Source organism: Hyperolius riggenbachi, chromosome 1, assembly GCF_040937935.1.
Source record: "Hyperolius riggenbachi isolate aHypRig1 chromosome 1, aHypRig1.pri, whole genome shotgun sequence".
NCBI lineage: Eukaryota > Metazoa > Chordata > Amphibia > Anura > Hyperoliidae > Hyperolius > Hyperolius riggenbachi.
Genome location: NC_090646.1, coordinates 531,870,387 through 531,894,170, shown reverse-complemented (window position 1 = coordinate 531,894,170; position 23,784 = coordinate 531,870,387). Strand labels below are relative to the sequence as shown.

Below are 23,784 nucleotides of genomic sequence, written 5' to 3'. Positions count from 1 at the left end.
TAGGTTCTTGGTGGGTGAAGTCTGAGGTGCAAGGACATCTGTGCCTATAAGCTCCTGTGAGGTAAATCCGGGCCTGGAGGTAATGTAAGTATATATTGCCATATTTGCCAGAAAGCATAGCTGCTTTTCATAAGTTACTTCACACTAAGGTGTATATAGCATAAACTGTGTATTATATGTGTTATTAACAGTGTAATATAATTTTATTTAGGCTAAGCCTCCAAAGAGCCGTAAAGCATTACAATCTACAAGCATTAATGAAACCTCTACTCTGCAAGAACAATGACATCAAAGTCAACAGCTTCTGAGGCCATAAAATTGAAGAGGAACAAACAATACTACGTGTTTGCTCTTAATTATGTTCCGTGAAGTGTTACCGTACCAGATTAACAAGTCTGCAGAACTGCATCAACACAAGACAGATGATGACAGCACAACTAATTTCATAATAAAAGTATTATACGCATTTATGATGGAGGTTTTCTGTACAGTTGTAGTTATATCAGTGGACGCACTAGAATGTTGGTCAGCTTGATGTAAATATTATCAACGTACAATGTATGTGAAATCTGTAACTATACGGTACTTGTACGCAGAGCAGCCATCATCACTACATTTGTAGGCTCAGCTCTCCATTTATGCACTTTAGCACTTATTTTATCCTTGCAAGTCTTTAAAAACTAGTCCATTCGGCTGAAAACAGTAAATTCTTCATGTTTTGCATGCAGTCTCTAATGAGACTTAGCGATCAGATGATTTTCAGTTTACCTTTTGCTTCCCTTCTCCCCCCCCCCCCTTTCTCTGGTATTTTAAACAACAACTAAGCTTCAAGGGATATGGAGGCAGCCATATTTATTTCCATTTCAACAATACCAGGTGCCTGGCATCCTGCTGATCCTTTATGCATCAGTAGTGTCTGAAACACACACCTGAAACAAGCATGCGGCAAATGGAGTCTGATTTGTATGCTTGTTTGGGGTCTATGCTTAAAAGTATAAGAGGCAGAGGATTGGCAGGACAGTAAGGCTATTTGCATTGTGTAAAAGGAAATATGGCAGCGTCCATATCTCTCTCAGGTCAGTTGTCCTTTAACCATTTAGCAGCCACATATAGCAAAGCTATATGTGCGATGCAGGGCTGATTTTTTTTTCTCCCACTAGGGCAGCCTGCCTTTTCCAGCCTGGCACGGTATGCAGAGCGGTGCAGGGAACCTTCATATTTAACTGTTCTGGGTGGCTGGATCAGCTTCTCCTCTCCTCCACTTGCGTGCTGCAATCCCAACACCCTCTTTGGAGTTCCAATCACATGATGTGACGTGATCACAACCCAGGGGATGGTGTCAGTGGTGCAGCGCCGCCCGGTGGTGGAAGAGTCTCTTCCATCACGGGCGTTGCTGCAATGCTGACACTATTCCCTGGGTTATGATCACGTCATATCATGTGATCGGAACTCAAACAAGGATGCCGGGAGTGCAGTGCCGCGGGTGGATAAAGAGAAGAAGCCGATCGAGCCATCCAGAAAACAAATATAAAGAGACTTCCTGAGGCAAAGCAAAACGGCATATGTCATTAGAAGACACGCATTATCACTAGGGTGTGCAGGGCAGCCAACAGGTGAAGTTATAGATGGACTGGTTTGATTATTTATTATTTATTTATATAGTGCTGACATATTACGCAGTGCTGTACAGAATATATGTCACGCTTGGTATAACATATACACAGAGGTTCAGATAATCGTAGTCAATCGAAGCTAGGGTCATACACGAGAGATCAGAAGGCCATGGTACAAATAGCTTGAGACAAAGGCTAGGTCAGATGGCTACGGTACAATAGGCTGAGGCAAAAGGCTTGGTCGTTAACAGACGGAGGTCATACAAAAGTGGTCAGATGGCTAAGGTATAAAGGGTTGAGACAGAATCGAGGTCAAGGAGTAGCAAAAGTCATACACAATAATCAAAATACTGGACTAGCTGGAGTATATATATATATATATCTGCAGTGTCTGCATATATATATATATATATATATATATATATATATATATATATATATATATATATATATATATATAGCTCAATAAGCTAACTAGACTAAGCAACAAGCAATAATATCACAGAGACAGAGTGCCCAGCACCTGCATACTAGTTGTTATTATGGGCAGTGAATGAGAGCGAGGCAGGGGTTTAAATCATATAAACCCCGCCCAGGACCGGCCCAATCCAGAGCAACCAATTGGAGTGTCAGCTGACAGCATGGGCAGTGAATGAGAGCGAGGCAGGGGTTTAAATCATATAAACCCCGCCCAGGACCGGCCCAACTCAGAGCAACCAATTGGAGTGTCAGCTGACAGCATGGGCAGTGAATGAGAGTGAAGCAGGGGTTTAAATCCTATAAACCCCGCCCAGGACCGGCCCAACCCAGAGCAACCAATTGGAGTGTCAGCTGACACTAAAGCCTCCGACGTCGGAGGGTATAAGAGCGGCTTTCAGCCGCACGCGCCCGCCCAGGGACACCAGGGAGGCAGATGAGGAAGATTGCGACCGCGCTACGCACACTGAGACGCCGGCGCTGGAACCGCTGACAGGTGAGTTCCTTACACTGACAGTTTTGATTCATGAAATTGTTGCAGCACTTGTAGGTGAAAGTTAAGAGGAACAAACAGTAAACCTGGTCATTTCTCTGGAGGAGAATTGTCCTGGTAGGATGACAATTGAGCTGAGAGATTAGGTAATTATTGGGTCTCAGTCAGGGCAGCAACTACACAGTGTTTAGGTACAATAAATTCTGGAGACACTGGTTGACTGTATTCAGGTTCAAAGCATCGAGACAGAGCATCAGCCTTAATGTTTTTAGACCCTGGTTTATAAGTGATCGGGAAATTGAATCGGGAAAAGAACAAGGCCCAGCGAGCTTGTCTGGGATTAAGTCTTTTAGCACTCTCAATGTACTCTAGTTTTTTGTGGTTAGTAAAAACCGTAACAGGATGTATAGAACCTTCCAGCCAGTGTCTCCATTCCTCAAATGCCATTTTAATTGCCAAAAGTTCTCTATTGCCAATGTCGTAATTACGTTCTGCAGCTAACTAGACTAAGCAACAAGCAATAATATCACAGAGACAGAGCGCCCAGCACCAGCATACTGATTGCTATCACGGGCAGTGAATAAGAGCGAGGCAGGGGTTTAAATCCTACAAACCCCGCCCAGGACCGGCCCAACCCAGAGCAACCAATTGGAGTGTCAGCTGACACTAAATCCTCCGACGTTGGAGGGTATAAGAGTGGCTTTGAGCCGTGCGCGCCTTCCCAGGATCACCGGGGAGGCGGGCACTCCCGTTCACCGCTGCAGGGGTGCCGGGATGCCGCCAAATGAGGAAGATCGCAGCCGCGCTCCGCTCACTGAGCCGCCGGCCCTGGAACCACTGACAGGTGAGTTCCTTACAGTATATTGTCTTGTCACTAATCAATCTAGTCCCTGCCATAGTCATATGTGTATGTATATATCATGTAGTGCATGTATCATAGTCTAGGGCCAATTTTAGCGGGAAGCCAAATAACTTATCTGTATGTTTTTGGAATGTGGGAGGAAGCCGAAGTACCCAGAAGAAACCCACACAGACACAAGGAGAACATACAAACTCTGTGCAGATGTTGACCTGGCTGGGATTCGAACCGGGGACCATGCGCTAACCACTATGCCACCATGCTGCCCACCGTGCTGGTTGAAATATTCATGTTCTAAGTGTTCCAAAATGCCCCTTAATAGCTTTATTTTGTAAAACATATGACTGTCACTGCTTGGTGTCCTCCTTCACCAAAGCATTTCCGAAGTGTGGTCTGCTTAGAGGGGTGCTTGGTTGAGCTCCATGGAGGGTGGTGAGGCAGTCAGCCAAGATGGGGTAGGTTTGGATAATACTCTGCAAATGACAAGCTACTTGTCCCCCCAATGAAAAAGTTACAGACTGCTGCTGTTTTTTTTTTTTTTTTTTGAAAAATGCAGGTATTTAGGGGTATATTGGAACAGTCAGATGTAACCTCAACTATTAGAGACATTTGTTTAAAAACAGACTAAATTTGGGCGTCAGTCCTGACCTGGACAAAAAGTAAAAACCTATGAAAGCTGCCTTTGCTGAACTCAAACAAAATATTATTGCAGATCTTCTGGCTTCAGTAATGTTTAGCTTACAAACCTGCATCAGAACCTCATTAGCATACATTCATTCTAGATCAACCACAACAAACAACATTTGTAAAGCGCTTTCCTCCCATAGGACTCAAAGCACATAAGCATGGCTCAGACCAGTATTTGGTTGACTGGTAAATTTTGGTACACAGAAAGAATTCAACAAGTCAGCAAATGCCAAGCTTTTAGTCTGGATTTGAATAACTCCAAGGACGGGGCTGTCTTTACTGGGTGTGGTAGGGAAATCCAAAGGGTAGGGGCAGCATGACAAAAAAAAAGACTCTGGCTCCAAAGGTTTTGAGGTGCACTCTGGGAGTGACCAAGTTTATGGATCCTGCTGATCTGATCAGTGATTCAGAAAGTATTAAAGGCAGAGGTTTGCCATTATAGCTGTGTACTTGGGTGTTCATGAAGGCAGCACCCACTATAATAGGCATGAAGTAGACTGCAGAAATGCTCATGTTGGTGTCTTAGTCACTATTTCTTTTTTTACACTTCTGGCAAAGGAGAGGTTGGGGGAGACCTGGAACAAACTTGGACAAACATAACCATGTATTCATTGTCTGCATAGTGCCACTCCTGCTCTTCAGAACTGATGTTCACAGAGTATAGAGAAAAGAAATACTTGTCAGGGTCATCATCATCCCTGTTCAATGGTCATTGCAACAAGAAAAGATCATTTATAAAGAATGTCATACACAAAGGCTACTTCAAAAAAAAAAAAATACAGGTTTATAATCTAATCTCAAAAACAATTTCAAATAAGCAAATATTATGCACCCACAAATTAGGGAGGAAATGCTTAGTGGGAGAAGGATAGCAATGCATAATATAGAGCAGTGATTCTCAACCTGGGGTCCGCTGACCCCTGGGGGTACATCAGCACCTGCCAGAGGGCCCCCAGACAAAACTGCAGATCTTGCTCCCAGGTGAACTTATATGGTGTCCAGCTTGGCTGCGGGAGTCTCGGCAGGAAAGCAATGGTAAAATGGCGTCTGAAGCCCAACATTGGAGTCTATTTGTGTCTCCAGTATTGGGCTCCGTTCACCTGTCAAGACTCTGTCCCGCCCCCCAAGAGGACTCACAATGCAGAGCACAGCGGAGCGATATCATCCCCATGCTGGCCAGTTGTAATGACAGTGATATAAAGTGATACGAACTCCGACCGCATTACCCAGGACTTCAATTCTTGTTGGCACAGTGCGGCAGTTTTGCTGGTGCTGCTGCAGGGAAAACTAGAGATGGACCTGCCAAGAGAGTAAATTATTTTCATCTTTAGGTGCATCCACTGACACCGGGGATATCAGCTGGCCTCTCAATACTAATTTTAAAGGACAATGCTGTCTAATGTGTCTTTTTAAAGGGAAAACTGCTGCCTAATATATATTACTATACTGACCCTGTAGTGCCCAAACCAATTCCGGCCCGATTTTGATTCTAATATGTGTTTTTAAAGGGACACTTAAGTCAAACAAAAAAAATGAGTTTTACTCACCTAGGGCTTCCAATAGCCCCCTGCAGCTGTCCGGTGCCCTCACCGTCTCCCTCCGATCCTCCTGGCCCCGTTGGGCAGCCACTTCCTGTTTCGGTGACAGGAGCTGACAGGCTGGGGACGCGAGTGATTCTTTGTGTTCCCAAACACATTAGCACCCTCTATGCTGCTATATGGTATATAATATATGCTATAGCAGCATAGATGGCGCTATTGTGGCCAGGAACGCGAAGAATCACTCGCGTCCCCAGCCTGTCAGCTCCTGTCACCGAAACAGGAAGTGGCTGCCGGCGGGGCCAGGGGTATCAGAGGGAGACGGCGAGGGCACCGGACAGCTGCAGGGAGCTATTGGAAGCCCCAGGTGAGTAAAACTCATTTTTTTTTTACTTAAGTGTCCCTTTGAGGGGGAAAACAGCTGCCTAATGTGTTTTATACATGAATGAAACACCTTCAGTATTACAAAATTTACAATTGCAAAATACGCTTCCGACCTACGAAAAACATAGTGGGTATATTGGCTCGGGGATTACCCTCAAAGGGCTACATGCGCTGAAAAGGTTGAGAACCACTGGTATATAGAGAGTACTGATCCTGTATAAATGAGCTTGGGGGCATTGAGAGAACTGTGGGTACTGTATTTGGGACTGCCAACCTCTACTGGTCAAGATGCAGTATTACACGCGTTTAAAACACTACCCAGGCATACATACAGTACTTAGAATAAAATAAAATCCAGTAGCAAGAAAAAGTATGTGAACCCTTTGGAATGATATGGATTTCTGCACAAATCGGTCATAAAATGTGATTTGATTTTCATCTAAGTCACAACAATAGACAATCAGTCTGCTTAAACTAATACCACACAAATAGTTAAATGTTTCCATGTTTTTATTGAATGCACCATGTAAATATTCACAGTGCAGGTGGAAAAAGTATGTGAACCCCTAGACTAATAAAATCTCCAAGAGCTAATTTCAGTAAGGTGTCAGCTAGCTGGAGTCCAATCAATGAGATGAGATTGGAGGTGTTGGTTACAGCTGCCCTGCCCTATAAAAAGCACACACCAGTTTTGGGTTTGCTTTTCCCAAGAAGCATTGCCTGATGTGAATGATGCCTTGCACAAAAGAGCTATGAGAAGACCTATGATTAAGACTTATTGACTTGCATAAAGCTGGAAAGGGTTATAAAAGTATCTCCAAAAAGCCTTGCAGTTCATCAGTTCACAGTAAGACAAATTGTCTATAAATGGAGAAAGTTCAGCACTGCTGCTAATCTCCCTAGGAGTGGCTGTCCTGTAAAGATGACTGCAAGAGCACAGTGCAGAAGGCTCAATGAGGTGAATAAGAATCCTAGAGTGTCAGCTAACGACTTACAAAAGTCTCTAGCACATGCTAACATCCATGTTAGTGAATCTATGATACGTAAAAAAACTAAACAAGAATGGAGTTCATGAGAGGATACCACAGAGGAAGCCACTGCTGTAACACCCCCCCCCAAAAAAAAAAAAAAACACATGTCTGCACATTTAAAGTTTGCAAAGAAGCACCAACATCAAAACCTCATCCCAACTGTGAAGTATGGCGGATGGGGCATCATGGTTTGGGGCTGCTTTGCTGCATCAGGGCCAAGACGGATTTCTATAATTGAAGGAAAAATGAATTCCAAAGTTTATCAAGACAATTTGCAGGAGAACTTAAGGCCATCTGTCCACCAGCTGAAACTCAGCAGAAGATGGGTGTTGCAACAGGACAACGACCCAAAGCATAGAAGTAAATCAACAACAGGATGGCTTAAACATAAGAAAATACGCTTCTAGAGTGGCCCAGTCAGAGTTCTGACCTGAATCCAACTGAGATGCTCTGGCGTTAACGCAAGTAAGCGATTTACACGAGACATCCCAAGAATATTGCTGAACTGAAACAGTTCTGTAACGAAGAATAGTCAAGAATTACTCCTGACCATTGTGCACGTCTGATCTGCAAATAAAGGAAACGTTTGGTTGAAGTTACTACTGCCAAAGGAGGTTCATACAGTTACTATAGCCAAGGGTTCACATACTTTTTCCACCTGCACTGTTGATGTTTACATGGTGCATTCAATAAAAACATGGAAACATTTAACTATTTGTGTGGTATTAGTTTAAGCAGACTGATTGTCTATTGTTGTGACTTAGATGAAAATCAAATCACATTTTATGACCAATTTGTGCAGAAATCCATATCATTCCAAAAGATTCAAATACATTTTCTTGCTTGTATTGCAGCAACTTGCTCCTGAGCGTTCTGGACGAGCTGAGCTCGTCCAGAGACGCCGGAGGGTGCTGCTCAGGCCCTGCTGGGCCGATTTCACTCAAATAAAGAGGAGCACACGCAGCCGGCACTTTGCCAGCCGCGTGTGCTACCTGATCGCCACCGCAGCGCGTATGTGGTCAGTAGAAGAGCCAGGTACCTCTGTGAGAGAGGTGCCTGGCTCTTCTACTGACCACATATGCTATTGCTCCGTTGTTATTGCCTGATGAAGCGGGATCAAACCTGCGAAACGCGTTGCATATTTGGAGTTCATAAATAAAATATATTGACTGTCTTAACTACAGTCGTTGTGTGTCTACTTGGAGGAGGTAAGTCCACCACTACCTCCTCTATTTACCAAGAATTTGGTTTTTAAGCTCATTTAGCTTCCTTTTATCCTTTTGGCGCCTCTGTTCTCCTGCATAATAGGAGAAAAGTAATTTATGGCTCATTTTACTCTGGGGAAAAAAAAGGTACTTCTTATTTGTCTATGTTTGTGCATATTTAAAATTTTACAATTTTTCGGCATAGTGCCCCTTTAATGTTCTAAATGTAGCTTTACACTTACAGACAGACTTACACAACAATAGAATTGATCATGAAATATTGCAAGGGACATGTATGGAAGCACTGCCCACCCCTGCGGCCACCTACCCCTGTGATTCTCATCCATTATATCCAGAGAGATGGATCTGCCCATGTCTCAGACGTTGTTGCTAATGGATACTGGAAAACCACTTACATATTTTTAGATGACAAGGTTTATTCACAATTAGTTTTGTAAATGCATTAGTTACAACAATATAAAACACTGAGTTAAAAAGAGTAAGTCCAGCCCTTAGTAGATTTGTGTTATGAACCTTACAGCACAGAGCTGTGATTTTTCCTTGTTACTGACACATAACTTTACTCCTATAGTCTTGTGAGAATCCTGCAATGATAGAAACGGAGATAAGGAAAAAGTGCATACTTCATTGAAGTCAGTCAGTATCCTAAAATAGTTACAGCAGTTTAGAATGAAATATATCCTCCTCATGAGATGAAAAGAAAGCATAGACCCTGATCATGGCTTGATGTCAAGGCATTGCCCTGTAAAATAATCCTTTAGTCAAGCTAGCTTACACCACACTGTTTGATGAATTTTCATTGAGAATGATGATATGAGTTGGATTTTTTTTTTTCCAGTTTTGCCCTTCGTATATCTCTTGAAAAGCCTGCATATATGTTCCCTATTCATCTCTGCATAGCTGCACACTCTTCCTCTATATATCTTATAAATAAAATAGCAGCAAAGAACTGCTAACTTGCCACCAGAAGATGTGATTGTCATTGCTATAGGCTGTCATAAGGAGTATGTAAGTACGCTGGCACTAAATTGCTTGTTCCAAGTAAAAAACTGTGCAGGAAAGCAAAGATAAAAAACAACAGCCCTGAAGCTTGAGCCCTTAGGGCCTGGGCCAACCAAACGCATTTATGTCCACTTTTCAGCAACACATCAATGTTACAGATGCTAAAAAATGGACACAACTGCGTTAGTGGGCTCAGGCCCTTAACAAGTCAGCAGAGCCAGCTCTCTTGTTGCTGTTCTAATGTTTCTTTTACAGGTATTGCAGTGTAAGCTATAAGTCAAATTCTGATTAATAGTTGTGGATTACTTATTATTTGCAACTTGACTGCTAATTAAAGGGTGTCCTATATGTATATTATGTGATAAGTCACATAAATGATTAAAATTTTATGAAAAAAAGGAACTTTAACTGAAGATTGAACTTCATCCCAATCAGTATTACCCCCTTTCCCTCAAGAAATCTTTACCTTTTCTCTAATAGTGTATAAGGGACATTAGGGACATCTGTGTGGCTGATTTTGTGGTGAATCCCTCCCACAGTATGATGTCACAGCCCTGACTGTTTCCTGCCTGTGAACCCTGCAGAAAATAATGGCTGTGGGCTACTGCCAAGCAAGCAGTATCTCAGCAGACTGCAGTGGGTGTGTTTACCAAGTCTTTACTTTTTTCCCCTACTACTATCTTTTGGTAAAGTTCCTCTGTGGTTTTTTGATTCCTCTTTAAGGTTGTTTACAATGTCACTATAAAGTTTCCCTGATAAAGCGCTATACACTACCTAAAATGTCTAGAGGTGAATGACCAATCAGATGTAGCGACCAATCAGAGTATAGCTGTCATCAGGGCAGACCAACATAGTAAATGACCAAAAAACAAATACCTGATTGGTTGCTTTGAGTAACACTGCCTTTTCCTATTTGCATTGTTTTTTTTTATACATGTATACCTCTATAATTCACATTATTAGGGCTATGAAAAATCAACATCAGTTTCCTTAAATTAAGTAATTAAAATAACTTTGGATCACCGCTATACTAATCAGAAAACGTTAACACAATTTTTGACACATAATGAGGGAGAGCGAAGGGTGAAGAGTGAGCAGTGAATTTCCCTAATTTCTAGAGGTAACCAACTTTCTGCTGTTCATATAAGCTGTTGCTTAATTGGAGCCAAAGCTGCTGAGGCTCAGGATGATCTTCTCCCCATCCTCAGGCTTGTAGTCAGCAACACCTAAGCAAGAAAAAAATAGTACAGTATTAGGGAAGATTCCACCATGTAGAAGCTACTGGATCATTCTGTAAGGAAAGAAAAGGGTAAACTGTGATTTCTCTATGAAATCATTAGCAATTTTGGTTGTTTGAAATCCAGATATTTAACTGTGTTGCTAACTGAGAGCAGTCTTAGGCTCCCTGCACACTGCAAATCCGTTTTGCGATTTCGATTCCGTTTCCGATTTGTAAATTCCGATTTTCCCTGAATGCAATCAACAGAAAAACGGAGGAAAAAATGCAGCATGCAGTAACGGTTAAGAATCGGATGTAAAAAAACAATTAAAAATGGGAATCGCATGCAGCGTGCAGGGAGCCTTAAGCAGCGCTGGACACAGTATGGCCTGTGGGTAGGTGGCCGGATTCCCCTCCTCCCCCCCTGCAGAGCTGCGAGCGGGTGATAACACTGGGTTAAAACTCACCTACTCGCCACTTCCTGCGTCGGATCTCCACAGCCACAGGGTGTCACGTGAGACGCCACCAGGACATGCCAGTGTATTACACGCTGGTACGTTATGACGGCGTGTCATGTGACGCGTGTCACAAGACGTCCTGTGGCCATGGAGACCCGACGCAGGAAGTGGTGAGTAGGTAAGTTTTAACCCTCGGTTTTCTTCTGCTTGCGACTCTGCAGGGAGGGTAGGAACTTGCGGCCCATGGTCCACAGCATGCGGCCCTGGCTGCGCAAAGTTTGCCCAGCCCTGCTCTAAAGCCTGATACACACTTTCAGTTATGACTGGCCAATTACTGACCTAACTTACTACTTCCATAGGGGTGCAGCTAAGGTTTTTGTGGCCCCAAGTGGACTGTAGTAAGTGGCCCTATCCTGCGCCGCGGCGAAAAATGGGTGTGGCTATCCCGCATAAGTGGGTGTGGCCATGACATGTGGGTGGAGCAGGAGGGCGGATTGGGGCGGGGCTGTTTGCGGGGAAAATGGATGTGGGGGCGATTGAGGCGCGCGTAGCGCTCCGCGCCGAAAATGGGCGTGGCCATGACATTGTATGGGCGAAGCTTAACCGTAGCACAGCAAATATAGCCAACTATGACCATTAAATAATAAATGCAGCAACAGTTACCCCAGACACCAGAAAATAAAAACGCAATTTGTGCAACATTTCAGCAGAAAACAAACGCAATTTGTGCAACAGTTCAACAGAAAACAAACGCAATTTGGGCCACATTTCAGCAGAAATCAAACGCAATTTGGGCCACATTTCAGCAGAAATCAAACGCAATTTGGGCACATTTTCAGCAGAAATCAAACGCAATTAGGGCACATTTTCAGCAGAAATCAAACGCAATTAGGACACAGTTCAGCAGAAATCAAACGCAATTAGGGCCACATTTTCAGCAGAAATCAAACGCAATTAGGGCACATTTTCAGCAGAAATCAAACGCAATTAGGGCACATTTTCAGCAGAAATCAAACGCAATTAGGGCACAGTTCAGCAGAAATCAAACGCAATTAGGGCCACATTTTCAGCAGAAATCAAACGCAATTAGGGCACAGTTCAGCAGAAATCAAACGCAATTAGGGCACATTTTCAGCAGAAATCAAACGCAATTAGGGCCACATTTTCAGCCGAAATCAAATGCAATTAGGGCACAGTTCAGCAGAAATCAAACGCAATTAGGGCACAGTTCAGCAGAAATCAAACGCAATTGGGCCACATTTTCAGCAGAAATCAAATGCAATTAGGGCACAGTTCAGCAGAAATCAAATGCAATTAGGGCACAGTTCAGCAGATATCAAATGCAATTAGGGCACATTTTCAGCAGATAAGGGCTGCAAAAAGAAAATAATTTACTCACCTGGCACTGGCAGAAGTCTTCTCTCCCCGTCTCCTCTCCTGGCCGGTGGCCGGCTCCTCAGGCGCGCAGTTCCCATGGAGCTCCCTCCCTCCTCCAATCTCCCGCGCTGATTGAATGCAGGGCTACGGGAAGATGGCCACCTGAAGCCCTGTACTGGAGACATAAATAGTCTCCAGAGCAGGGCTTCGGCAGCGGCCATCTTCCCGTAGCCCTGCTGCCCTGCTCTGCCAACCCTGCGGGGCTGTGGGAAAACAGTGACGTCACGCCGACGTCACTGAGCCGCCGAGGCCCCTATGATCTTGAGGCCCCAAGCGGCCGCTTGGTTTGCTTTATGCCTGGCTTCCATGTAGTATAAAGGTCAGCAGATATTGAATACTATAAGTAGATTGTTTAGGTAAGCCCCATACTACATGGAGGTGGTAACATGGGTCAGTGATTGGCCTAATACACTCCAAATTTTGACTGGCCAATTTTACCACCTCCATGAAGTGAGAGAGCTTACCTAGTCAATCAGTTTATAGTAAATCTGTTGGCCCTCACAAAACATGAATGGGGCTGCACGTACTACAGGTATTATCAAGCTTAAACTACATTTCTTTTTGGTTGACAGACTAGTAGTTTTTTTGCTAGCCAAATTTCTGATTGACACAGTGACATGGGAGGGCCATCTCAGTTTCAACCTTACCAACTAGCTGGATGCGGGCTGGTCACAAAGGGTTAATCTCTCACAGCACAGATGGAGGTGCACAGGATCTAGTGTGAGGGAACCAATTTGCTCTCAAATCAATGGGCCAAATCCATCATTTCCAACATGTCCGATCTGCTCCTGATCCAGAATGGGATAGATTTTGTGCAGTACTGATCTGAAAATCTATCCCATTCTGAATCTGGAGCAGATCAGGCATGCCAGAAATTATCGATTCAACCCATCGCTCAGACAGAAAATTGCTTTGTCTGTACCAACCAAAGCTCTTCTGGCAGGAAGTAATCTACAGGATCAAGCTGGGTATTTTACATATGTTTAGTGCAAAAAGTGCAGATGTGTAATGCACAGAACTCTAAAGGTGGCTATACACTGGCCCGATTTGCCGCCGTTTCGACAGCAGATTCGATCACTGGGATTGAATCTGCTGCCAATCGTTCACACTACACGCCGAATTTCGATCCATTCCGTCCGATCCCGTCGATCGCGCCGTGCGGAAAATAACCGTCGATCGCCCGCGGGTAAAGAGCGCGTCGCTAGCGGTGTTCGAGTGCCCGACGACCGACGCAATAGAGCCGCATACATTACCTGCTCCGCCGGCGCGACTCCCGGGTCTCCGCTCTTCTTCTCCGTCTCCGCTCTGGTCTCCGGCATGCTTTTCTTCTTCCTGTCCCGGCAGGAAGTTTAAACAGTAGAGGGCGCTCTACTGTTTAAACTTCCCCCAGACAAGAAGAAGGGAAGCATGCCGGAGACCAGACCAGAGCGGAGACGGAGAAAAAGAGCGGAGACCCGGGAGTCGCGCCGGCGGAGCAGGTAATGTATGCGGGATGGGGGGAAGCGGCGGCAGCACCACCACCACCACAGATTGTGAACGGTTTCAGGCTGAAATCGGTTCACAATCTGTTTGCAGTAAAGGCAGCCATACGATCCCTCTCTGATCAGATTCAATCAGATAGGGATCTGTCTGTTGGTCGAATCTGATGGCAAATGGACCAGTGTATGGCTACCTTAACAAAAATACTGCAAATTTACTATCCTAATTGTATTATTTTTATTTCAATAAAAAAGATAGGAGGCTGAACTACAACTTAAAATGTGAGTAGGTGAACAAAGGCTTTAAAAACAGTTAATTGCAATAATTTGATTGCGTGGAATAGATAAGAAATGTGATCAGATTGAATCATCTTTATTGTTTAATGCTGTCTTATCTTAGATTCTTTGAGGTTGTTTAAAAATGAAGTATTTACAATGACTGCATTAAAACCTATCCATGTGTGGCCATCTGACTAAAGCCTGGTACACACCATGCAATTTCCCGTGAGATAGATGGGTCAAATAGATGATTTCCAACAGGTCCGATCTGATTTCCGATCATTTTTCTGATCGATTTGCATAGAAGTGATCAGAAAAACAATCCGAAATCCGATCTGATCTGGCAGAAATTATCGACCCATCTGACAGATGGGAAATTGCATGGTGTGAGATTTTTTTGGCAGATAGATGGTTCGATAGATAATTTCCGACAGGTTCGATCTGATTTTTCGATGATTTTTCTGATCGATTTCTCATTGAAGTGAATGTAAATCGATCAGAAAAACGATTGGAAAATCGATCAGACAGTAAATCTGCTGAAAAACCTCTTTGTGTATTCCCAGCATAAAGCAGAAAGTCCAGCCTATCAGCCATATAACTGGCATGGTTATAAAAGGCTATAGTACTAGTATCCATGTCCGTGCTCCTCCTACTACTTTCATATGCACAGTTAAAGCGACAGAAGAGACTGTATTTTATTTCATTACATTATTATCACTACAGGGCTCCTTTAATAAACCACATAGTATATTTCACTTTAGTGAGTATAATCGTATTCAATAAATAAGTCAAACCCAATTTGGAGCACTCTTACCTTCAAGCAAAGGAACATTTTTATCTTTATAAAGAAACCACTGGCCTTCTACGTTGTTAACTGTGGTCAGGAAAGGTCCATGCAGCGAATCTTTAGTTTCATATCTAGATGTGGTAAATGGGAATAAAATAAATAATATTTGAGAAGGAGGTAAGGTGAAGACGTTTCTAGCTGGCTCTGTGGAGAAGTCTGTTGCTGCTTTGCTTATACTGTATAAAATGTGAGAAAAACAAAAATACACCCATCTTTTAGTTTTATGTTTCACATCATGGGTTACGTTTACAAAGATTTGTGTTAAGACGCCACAAGATCTTTGGAACCACTCTTTGGCTATTATTACAGTACCCCTGAATCAGGGAAAAGAAATACTGAATGAAGCCCTTGGAAGGGTTAATTACCTCCTCCTGAGCCGGTCATTGTCCTTAGGGTGCCACCCATTCCCGGTCCTCTTCTCTCTCCAGCATCCCAGATGTGTCTCAGGGCAGTGCTAATTGATTCTGAACTGAGCATGTGCGAGTTTCCAACTGTTGGACGGGCGCTTACCTTTGCCGTGTACACAGGGTTTGGAAATCGCGCCTGCACAGTTCTGAATCATTTGTCACCACTGGGGGGAAACTTCTGGAAACGTATTCGATGTAGGGATCCAGACAAATACTTAGAGAACTGGAGAGACCTCAAAGATGAAAGCAGCATCAGGAGACTCAGGAGGAGGTACTCTAGCCCACCATGGGCTTCATTCAGGTTTTTTTTCCCTTATTCAGGGGTATTGTAAAATTCTTTAGGGCTGAGACCCACTAGGAGCACTTTTGCTGAGCTTGCTGCACTCAGCTTAGCACTACTCCAGTGGATTCCTATGTGGGCGGTCTCACTAGCGGCGTTGCGACTGCAGTGATCACATCAGTGGCTACAGTAGCCAAATCACGGTCACTTTGGGAAATCGCAGGCACTTTGCCATTGCAGCAAAGCTCCCATAGTGAGTCCCAGGCCTAACCTACATGTGGGATGTGCACGGATTCTATTTTATGTTGCAGTAAAGACAAACAGTCACCAGTGCAGTGCAGACGCCATTACCCTTGTTCGTGGGAAAGACTGGCACTCTGATCCTGTATAACTGGCACATTGCTGTGATTTATTTTACCTTTCTCAAATCGATCATCAGACTGATAGGAAACGCTAGCAACAAAAATAAATAAATAAAAATGCGTTTCTGGGGTTCCTAGTACTGCCACAGTAGCAGGGAGTAACCTCACAAAGCATATTGGAATCTGTCATAAGGCCTGTTTACATGTGAGGTAGTAAAAAATTCTGGGGCATTAAAGGGACTCCGAGCAGTGCAGAAACTATGGAAAGATGCATATCATTTTAAAGCTCTCTTTCTCCTCTTTCCAATGATATATAAACCACCGCCCTACGCCTTTTAGTTTGCTATTTTCGTGATTGAAATTGCTGCGGCCGCGATTTCAAAAATAGAGAAAACTAAAAGGCGTAGGGTGACGATTTGGGTGTCGCCAGAAAGAGGAGAAAGAGAGCTTTAAAATGACATCCATCTTTCCATAGTTACTTGTATTACACAGGGCGACTTTTTCCTAAAGTCAGCAGCTTCATTCTGCTGAATGGAGCTGCTGACACTGGGGAAAGTGTCGTCCTGTGTAATACAAGTAACTATGGAAAGATGGATATCATTTTAAATCTCTCTTTCTCCTCTTTCTGGCGACACCCAAATCGTTGCCCTACGCCTTATAGTATTCTCTTTTTTCACGATTGAAATCGCGGCCGCGGCAATTTCAATCGCGAAAATTGCGAAAACTAAAAGGTGTAGGGTGGCGGTTTATATATCATTGGAAAGAGGAGAAGGAGAGCTTTAAAATGATATGCATCTTTCCATTGTTTCTGCACTGCTCGGAGTCCCTTTAAGCACTTAAAGACTAATTGTAGTGAAGATGACATAGTAAATAAAATTGCTTATCGCTTACAATATTAATTTATAGATTATTTAGTCAGTGTTTGGCCATAGTAAAATTGTTCCTGTACCTGATTTACATTCTGAAATGTATCCCTTATGGTGACATTTTTAGTTCTGCCACCTTATCTGTGCGGAATGTTAATTTCTGCGAGTTTTATGCAGAGGGAGATATTGCTTGCCTGGCAGATAAAAAAAGCCGTTATTTCCCACAATGCAATGAGGTTTACAGACAGGAAACTGTCAGAACCATGGTCATGACATCACACTGTGGTAGGGGTTTCACCACAATATCAGCCATACAGACCCCCCAATGATCTATCGGAGAAAAGGTAAAGATTTCTCGTGGGAAAGGGTTGTCAGCTACTGATTGGAATAAAGTTTAATCCTTGGTTAAAGTTCCTCTTTCACAGCTGTCGGAAAGTCCATGGGAGAAACTTGAATGCTTCAAAATTCTTGTCAAACGTGTAAGGCATTATGAAATGACCATCCATGAACAAGGATAACATGCCTGGCACTTTATAATGTCTATGTGAGTACAGTCTATAATGCTTGAAAACAACTACTTGTAAAAGATTTTTGTCTTGTTCACATATAGACATTTCAGAATGTGTCAAGATGCTTCAGAATGCTTGAGGGCTATGGCCCACTAGAGAGCTTAAGACACGCTTTGGAGTTGCCGGCGCTTTCTATTGCCTCATATGTGTGCAGGCCCTTGTGCTATATGAACTAAATGGGACAATGTAATTATTATAAATGGGCTCCAAAGGTTTTGGTGAACAGTAGCTCCTGCAAGAAAACCTTTTTATGTCCATCTTTGTTAACTCACAGGTCCTATAAAAACCAGGTTCATTATTCATGGAAACTTACGAGAAATAGGAATTTTGTCTCTGTGCTGTTTCTAGGACATCCAGCAGTGATGAATGTGATGGGACCTCAACGACTTTGTTGAAATGATAGCCAGAAACTACTAGCCGAACTTTAATCATTCCATCTTCCACAGCTTCATCATGGGTGTGGATAGAGCTGAGGACCAACTGTGGACTATCTAAAGGGAAGTATACATACAGTAAATATGTATCAGGATCAAACACTTTTACATTGTGACATTATTGATTGTATGCTTAACAGAAAACGTATAGTTTTAAATTAAATATAAAGCCGATACTTTCCTCAGGAGGGGAAAGCCTCTGGATCCAGATGAGGCTTCACCTGTCCTCCTATGTCACCCAGATTCAGCGCTGACAGCCATGGAAAAATCTAAACTTAACAAGCCAGTTGCCTGCCTGCTAACGCGCACTAGCGTCTTTTCAATCGGGATTCGGCAGAAATAGCCGAGCTTGATCTCATCCACTCTACTGCACAGGCAACCCGCCGGAGCACTTGACAATTGTTTTGGGCCCACAACAGGTCCCTCCTTCATTAGTATACTGCAGACACGCAAGCAAATGCATGTCTGCCCTTATTCTGATGCAGGGGACCCGCTGTGGCCCGAAACAATTGTCAATATTCTTGTGTTGACTTATGAAATGAAGCAACAAACATCTTCTAAACTTACAACCTTGTGTGCTAACCAACCCTGGGAGTGCTTTATTGGATGGGTGATGCCTGATACCCTGGTTATGCACCAGACTACCTGGGCAGGTGTGCCACGTCCAAATCACTCACTTGTACACGTAAAAAGGGTGCTGGAGATAGCCACTAGTAGAATTCAGTTAAATTACGGACATTCTACTACTTATAGTACTAAATGATTACCAATCTTTACCGATATTTTACCATGACCTAACAGTACTCTCACACAGCACTCTCCCCTCTACCAATGCCCAACCTTAAGACCCCCTGGTGGTGCCTAACCCTAACCTTTCCTGGTGGTGCCTAATCTTAACTCCCCCGGTGGTGCCAAACCTTACCCCGCACCCAGGGGGTACTTAAACTTAACCCCTAAGGACCCCCCCACACACACCTATCACTAAATATCCCCACCTCCCATCCCTAACCCCCAATATTTTTGCTGTCACTGTTAAAAGCCATGATTTGCTTTTAACATTGCCGCCTTTGTCGGTGCTGTTTTACTTGCTTCGCTTCCAAGACACAAAAGGGAGACTACCATGCCCTTGTGAGCTTACAATCTAAAGTAATAGGGAGGAAACAAGAGGTGGGGCAGTACAGGTTTTCAACTAAGGATGTTGTGCTATTAGTTTATATTCATTACAGCTTGGCCAGAGGCTGAAATTGGAAAGTGCTTGTCTGGAAAAGTGCGTTTTAAAGGTGCCTTGAAGAATGCAAGGTTTGGAGAGTGACAGAAGTGTTTTGGAACAGAATTCCAAAAGAAGGGAAAAGGCATGTGAGAAATCCAGTTTATGTGAGTGAGAGGTGGCGATTCTAAGGGAGGAAAGAAAGTTGTGTGTAGAGTGGAGATTGCTGTATGGATGGCATTCGGAAACTAGAGAGGGGATTAACTGGGGAGTTCTACTTTAATCTTCTTCTAAAGAAATAATATTAATTGGTATGCAAAGCTTAGACTGCCTCACTTACCTGTCATCTCTTCACACTTCATTTTTGCCACATCAAGGTATGTTTTCTGGTGCAAAATGGGTAATAACTGAGACATCATCATAGGATTGGAGAACTTTCCTAGTTTCATCGCTTCCAGCAGGGCTGCCATTGCTTTAGGAGAAGCTTCTTTGCCACTGTGTCCTCCTAATGCTAAGAAGAACTACAGAACACAGTGAACATGGTAAAATACTTTATTAGATACTTTATTAGATTCTGTTGTAGCCATATCCACAGGTTTCATGCCACATTAAACTACCGTATATTCCGGCGTATAAGACGACTGGCCGTATAAGATGACCCCCCAACTTTTCCAGTTAAAATATAGAGTTTGGGATATACTTGGCGTATAAGACTACCCCTCTTCCAACGCACACTAAATTAAAATAAAAAAATCATATACTGGTGCTATGTATGAACAGATACTGGTGCTGTACTGTATGTGGTTCCCAGTACATAACAGTATACGGGGGATTGACTGGTTGGATTGGCCAACTCTCCCTCTCCCTAAGCGGATTGGTCAGCTCTCCCTGTTTATCAAAGAGGTATGGAAGAATAGATTGCGCTGTGCCCATAAAACATGCCTCTTTGATCTGTCAGGCCTGCCCTTGTATGCTATTTACCTCCTTCTTTGCCTCTCAGATGTCGCACATGTGCACCTGTGCCGTTTCACTGCAGGCCTCAACAGCGAGATCTGAGAGTCGGTAACAGGATCACCCAGCATCAATGACACCCGGCGTATAAGACGACCCCCAACTTTTCAGAAGATTTTCAAGTGCTAAAAAGTAGTCTTATACGCCAGAATATACAGTACCTACCTATTCTAAAAGTTCAACTACTTGTGGCAAGAACTGCGGCACTACAGCTGAGGAGAGTCTAAGCTCCCTGGCCCTGCTCAGTGTGTTGAGGTGAGAGATCTATGGAAGCTGACATATTTATTTCCCATTAAATAATGCAGGTTGCCTGGCTGTCCTGCTGATCCACTGCCTCTAGCACTTTTAGCCACAGACCCTGAACAAGCATGCAGACCAGATGTTTCTGACAAAAATATGACAAGATTAGTTGCATGCTTATTTCAGGTCTGTGATTCAGGCACTACTGACCAGAAAGACCAGCAGAACTAACAGGCAACTGGTATTGTTTAAGCAGAAATAAATATAGCACAGCCTCTATATGACTGATCTCGGGTTCCTTTTTAAAAAAAAAAAAACATTTAAGCATTCCCACTTCAGCCCCAGTGTCTTTATAAAAGGGTTAAAATAAAAATGCCGTGAGTCATGAGCTGTTATAGCAGGCAGGGCAGAGAGAGCTAAGGCCCGGTTCACATCAGCGTTCCCTGTCCGGATCCACCTGATCGGATCCGGACCGTATACTGTACAAATGGAACGTACGTTCCGCATAGCAATGCAAAGGCAATGCGGACGTTCACACACAGTTCCGTACAGTACGGAGCCGGATCGGATCCGGACTCCGGAGGCTTTTCCAACATGCGCTATTTTTTGGGTCCGGTTCATCCAGCCCACGCACCCGGAACGGATCCTGACTGCACCATGCGGATGTGGAAACCTATGGGGAACGGAAAGCACAGAACACACAGGATGCAAACACCTGACGTTCTACCCCACTTCCTATGCGGATTCTAGCGGCCATTTCGGATGGGGACACATGGGGAGCAGTGGAGCAGCAGTGACTAAACGTGCTGGAGCTGTTTGGCAGTATGTCGGGAGGTGGAGGTGAGGCCTACAGCGGAGGACCTGATTCTACAGGTGCACCAGGTGCACCTTCTGCAGACCCCAAGGTAATTTTGTTATTTTTTTTTGTTTTTAAACCCCACGGATCTGGATGCATGTCTGATGCATGCCTGATGCAAACGGACCGGATCTGGATCGGATCGGAACCGTACGGTTCCAATCCGGATCAGGTCCTGATACGATCCGGACCGTTTGCAAGCCAAAACGCAAGTGTGAACGGGGCCTTATTTGGAGGTGCCGCTGTTACTTCTCAATAGACACTGTGCACTTTGTGAGATATTTTGGGTGTACATGTCAATAAAACCCCATTTGTAACAAACTGTTCGACCTAAACTGTAGCAGCAGCCTTACCTGTACAGCAAGGGGAGTGCTGTAAATATTTCCAAACTGTCCATCAGCTTTCTGAGAAGCTAAAATCTTTTCTTTAATATTTCTTATAGCTTTCTTGATGTGTACAACTTCGTATCGAGGATAGTTATTTGAATTTTTTGAACATAATAGTGCCAGGCCAGCCATTGCTTCTGTGTCTGTAATAAAATCAGGCAGTGTATATACACATAGAGCATAGGGCTAGAAAAACAATTGTTGCTACGTGAGAAACTTTAGCCAAGTTCTGACAACCTTGTGGTACCTGCATTTCCTCTATGCCAGTGTAGAGGCTTAGGATCAGTGTTGGGCTGGAGATCGGCCTTATCCCCTGCTTGGACACCAGCACACCGCTCACACGCCGTTCGCTGGCAGTCGCCGCCCCTCGCCTAGTGACGTACTCCCTGCTGGACAGGAAGTACGTCACTGGGATTCCCGACTTCCCCGTCATATTTGTGTTGTTCCACACATGTGTACCAAACCACCTCCACCAATAAATGTAACATTTTTGCATCACGCATTGACTTCAATGCATTCCGCCGCCACAGAATTTGCATAATAATCGGCAGTGAATAGGAAGCTTCCAGCGCAATGTGACCCGATGCGGTTAGTGTACAAGACCCCATACACTTTCTTTGCTGATGTGTTACTCTGCGTGTAGGAAGGGTAACACAGCGCAAAGAAAATGCCCAAGTGTAAATGGGGCCCGAAAATTACAACCTACAAGGGAATGTCTTTTTTTTCTGACCAGACTCTGCTGTCTAAAAATATGGTGGTTGGATGTACTTTGATTTTTACTATCCAGTCACTATTGAGAATGGAAACCGGAAACCATGGGAGGTACTCCTCTCTTGCTCTTCCCCAGCCCCCTCTGCATATGAAATAATTCACCCCAAGTTCTGCTTGTCAATCAATCTCTAGATGCTGTATTTTGCTATTTTACTTAAGTGCGCAACATAGCCATTCACATACAATCACACAGACAAACAGCACTCACGTAAACTGGATTCAGCGTTTGCATTATTTATGTTATCTGAGTAACATGCTAGATTAAAGTCGGCTGAGGTGGCCAATAAAGATCGTCTCTGCTGATAATCCAGTGTGTGTACAGCAGCCCCTGACCGCCGCCCAGCCAGCAATCTGCTAGGCAGATCAACTTCACCGAGTAACAACCAGCTATTTTTAGCGCTGCTTGCTCACACCTGTGCCACACTGTTGGCCCTCTACGCTCCTCCCTCCCCCCTGCATTGCAACAGAACACGTCATTAGCCTGCTGGCTAACTACACAACTGTACAGCCTTGGCCCAGTGATGTTGCCCGAGGCATCGGTTCCAGATCCCCGTATGAAGACATCCCTCTAGCATGTGTGTTAAAAAGGAACCTGAAGCGAGTAAAATTATTTAAAATTAACACATGATGCAAATGAATATTACATACTAACCTCACTGTCAGTTCTTCTCAGAAGCTCACCATTTTCATTCGACAGTGATCCCTTCCAGTTCTGGCAATAATTTGTCAGAACTGAAATATACCAGTTGCTGTCAGATATAGATCAGCAGCAGTCAGTTACAACTGAATGTGCAAGGTATTGTCCATGTTTTCCTATGGCTCATGTGGGTGATATTATAGTTTAACAGTGTGCTGACCAGGAAGCTGTTATGGGGGTAATGGCCATTTTTAAAATGGAGGACGGAGACTTCCATTGATCACAGTGGACAAATGGGACACAGGGTAGGAGAAAGAGATTGAGGAGTAGACTACACAGGAGGTAAGTATGACCTGTGTATGGTAAATTAGACTTTTTATTTTCAGTTCAGGTTCTCTTTAAACCTAGCCAACCACCAGCAAATAATGGAGAGCCAAATTACACTGGGCTTGTTACTAAATCTTGTGCTGCACCCACAAATCTTCTCACTGCAAGTTTCAGGGCTTATTTCCACTAGTCACGAATTGCGTCCGTTTACCATACATGATTTGGGACCTGGAATTGCAGCTTATTGAAATCAATTGTGTGCTAAAAAAGGAGCTGCACGGCAGCATGGGTGCCGCTTTCAATTCGGAAATGGACACGGCACCTAGTGGAAACCGGCCCTAATGGTCGCATTCACATTAAATGGCAATAATGCAATGAGTGCAGGTACAATTTTATGGCATTG

General features: G+C 43.8%; 2 protein-coding genes across 5 annotated transcripts in view; one reads left to right on the top strand and one right to left on the bottom strand.

Annotated features, from left to right (window-relative positions):
- Positions 1-470, top strand: part of P2RX6 (purinergic receptor P2X 6) — a 47,092-nt gene extending 46,622 nt beyond the window's left edge. For both annotated transcript variants that reach the window (XM_068271639.1, XM_068271638.1), the window contains exon 12: positions 212-470. In XM_068271639.1, coding sequence (XP_068127740.1) covers positions 212-286 — 75 coding nt within the window. In that variant the 3' untranslated portion in view covers positions 287-470. The remainder of the gene's footprint in view (positions 1-211) is intronic.
- Positions 471-8,704: 8,234 nt separating this feature from the next.
- The window catches only part of TCN2 (transcobalamin 2), a 48,542-nt gene continuing 33,462 nt past the window's right edge, over positions 8,705-23,784 (bottom strand). For all 3 annotated transcript variants that reach the window (XM_068246399.1, XM_068246394.1, XM_068246406.1), the window contains exons 6-10: positions 21,614-21,789; positions 19,494-19,674; positions 17,826-18,003; positions 14,996-15,099; positions 8,705-10,536 (exon numbers count right to left, since the gene is read on the bottom strand). In XM_068246399.1, coding sequence (XP_068102500.1) covers positions 10,466-10,536; positions 14,996-15,099; positions 17,826-18,003; positions 19,494-19,674; positions 21,614-21,789 — 710 coding nt within the window. In that variant the 3' untranslated portion in view covers positions 8,705-10,465. The remainder of the gene's footprint in view (positions 10,537-14,995; positions 15,100-17,825; positions 18,004-19,493; positions 19,675-21,613; positions 21,790-23,784) is intronic.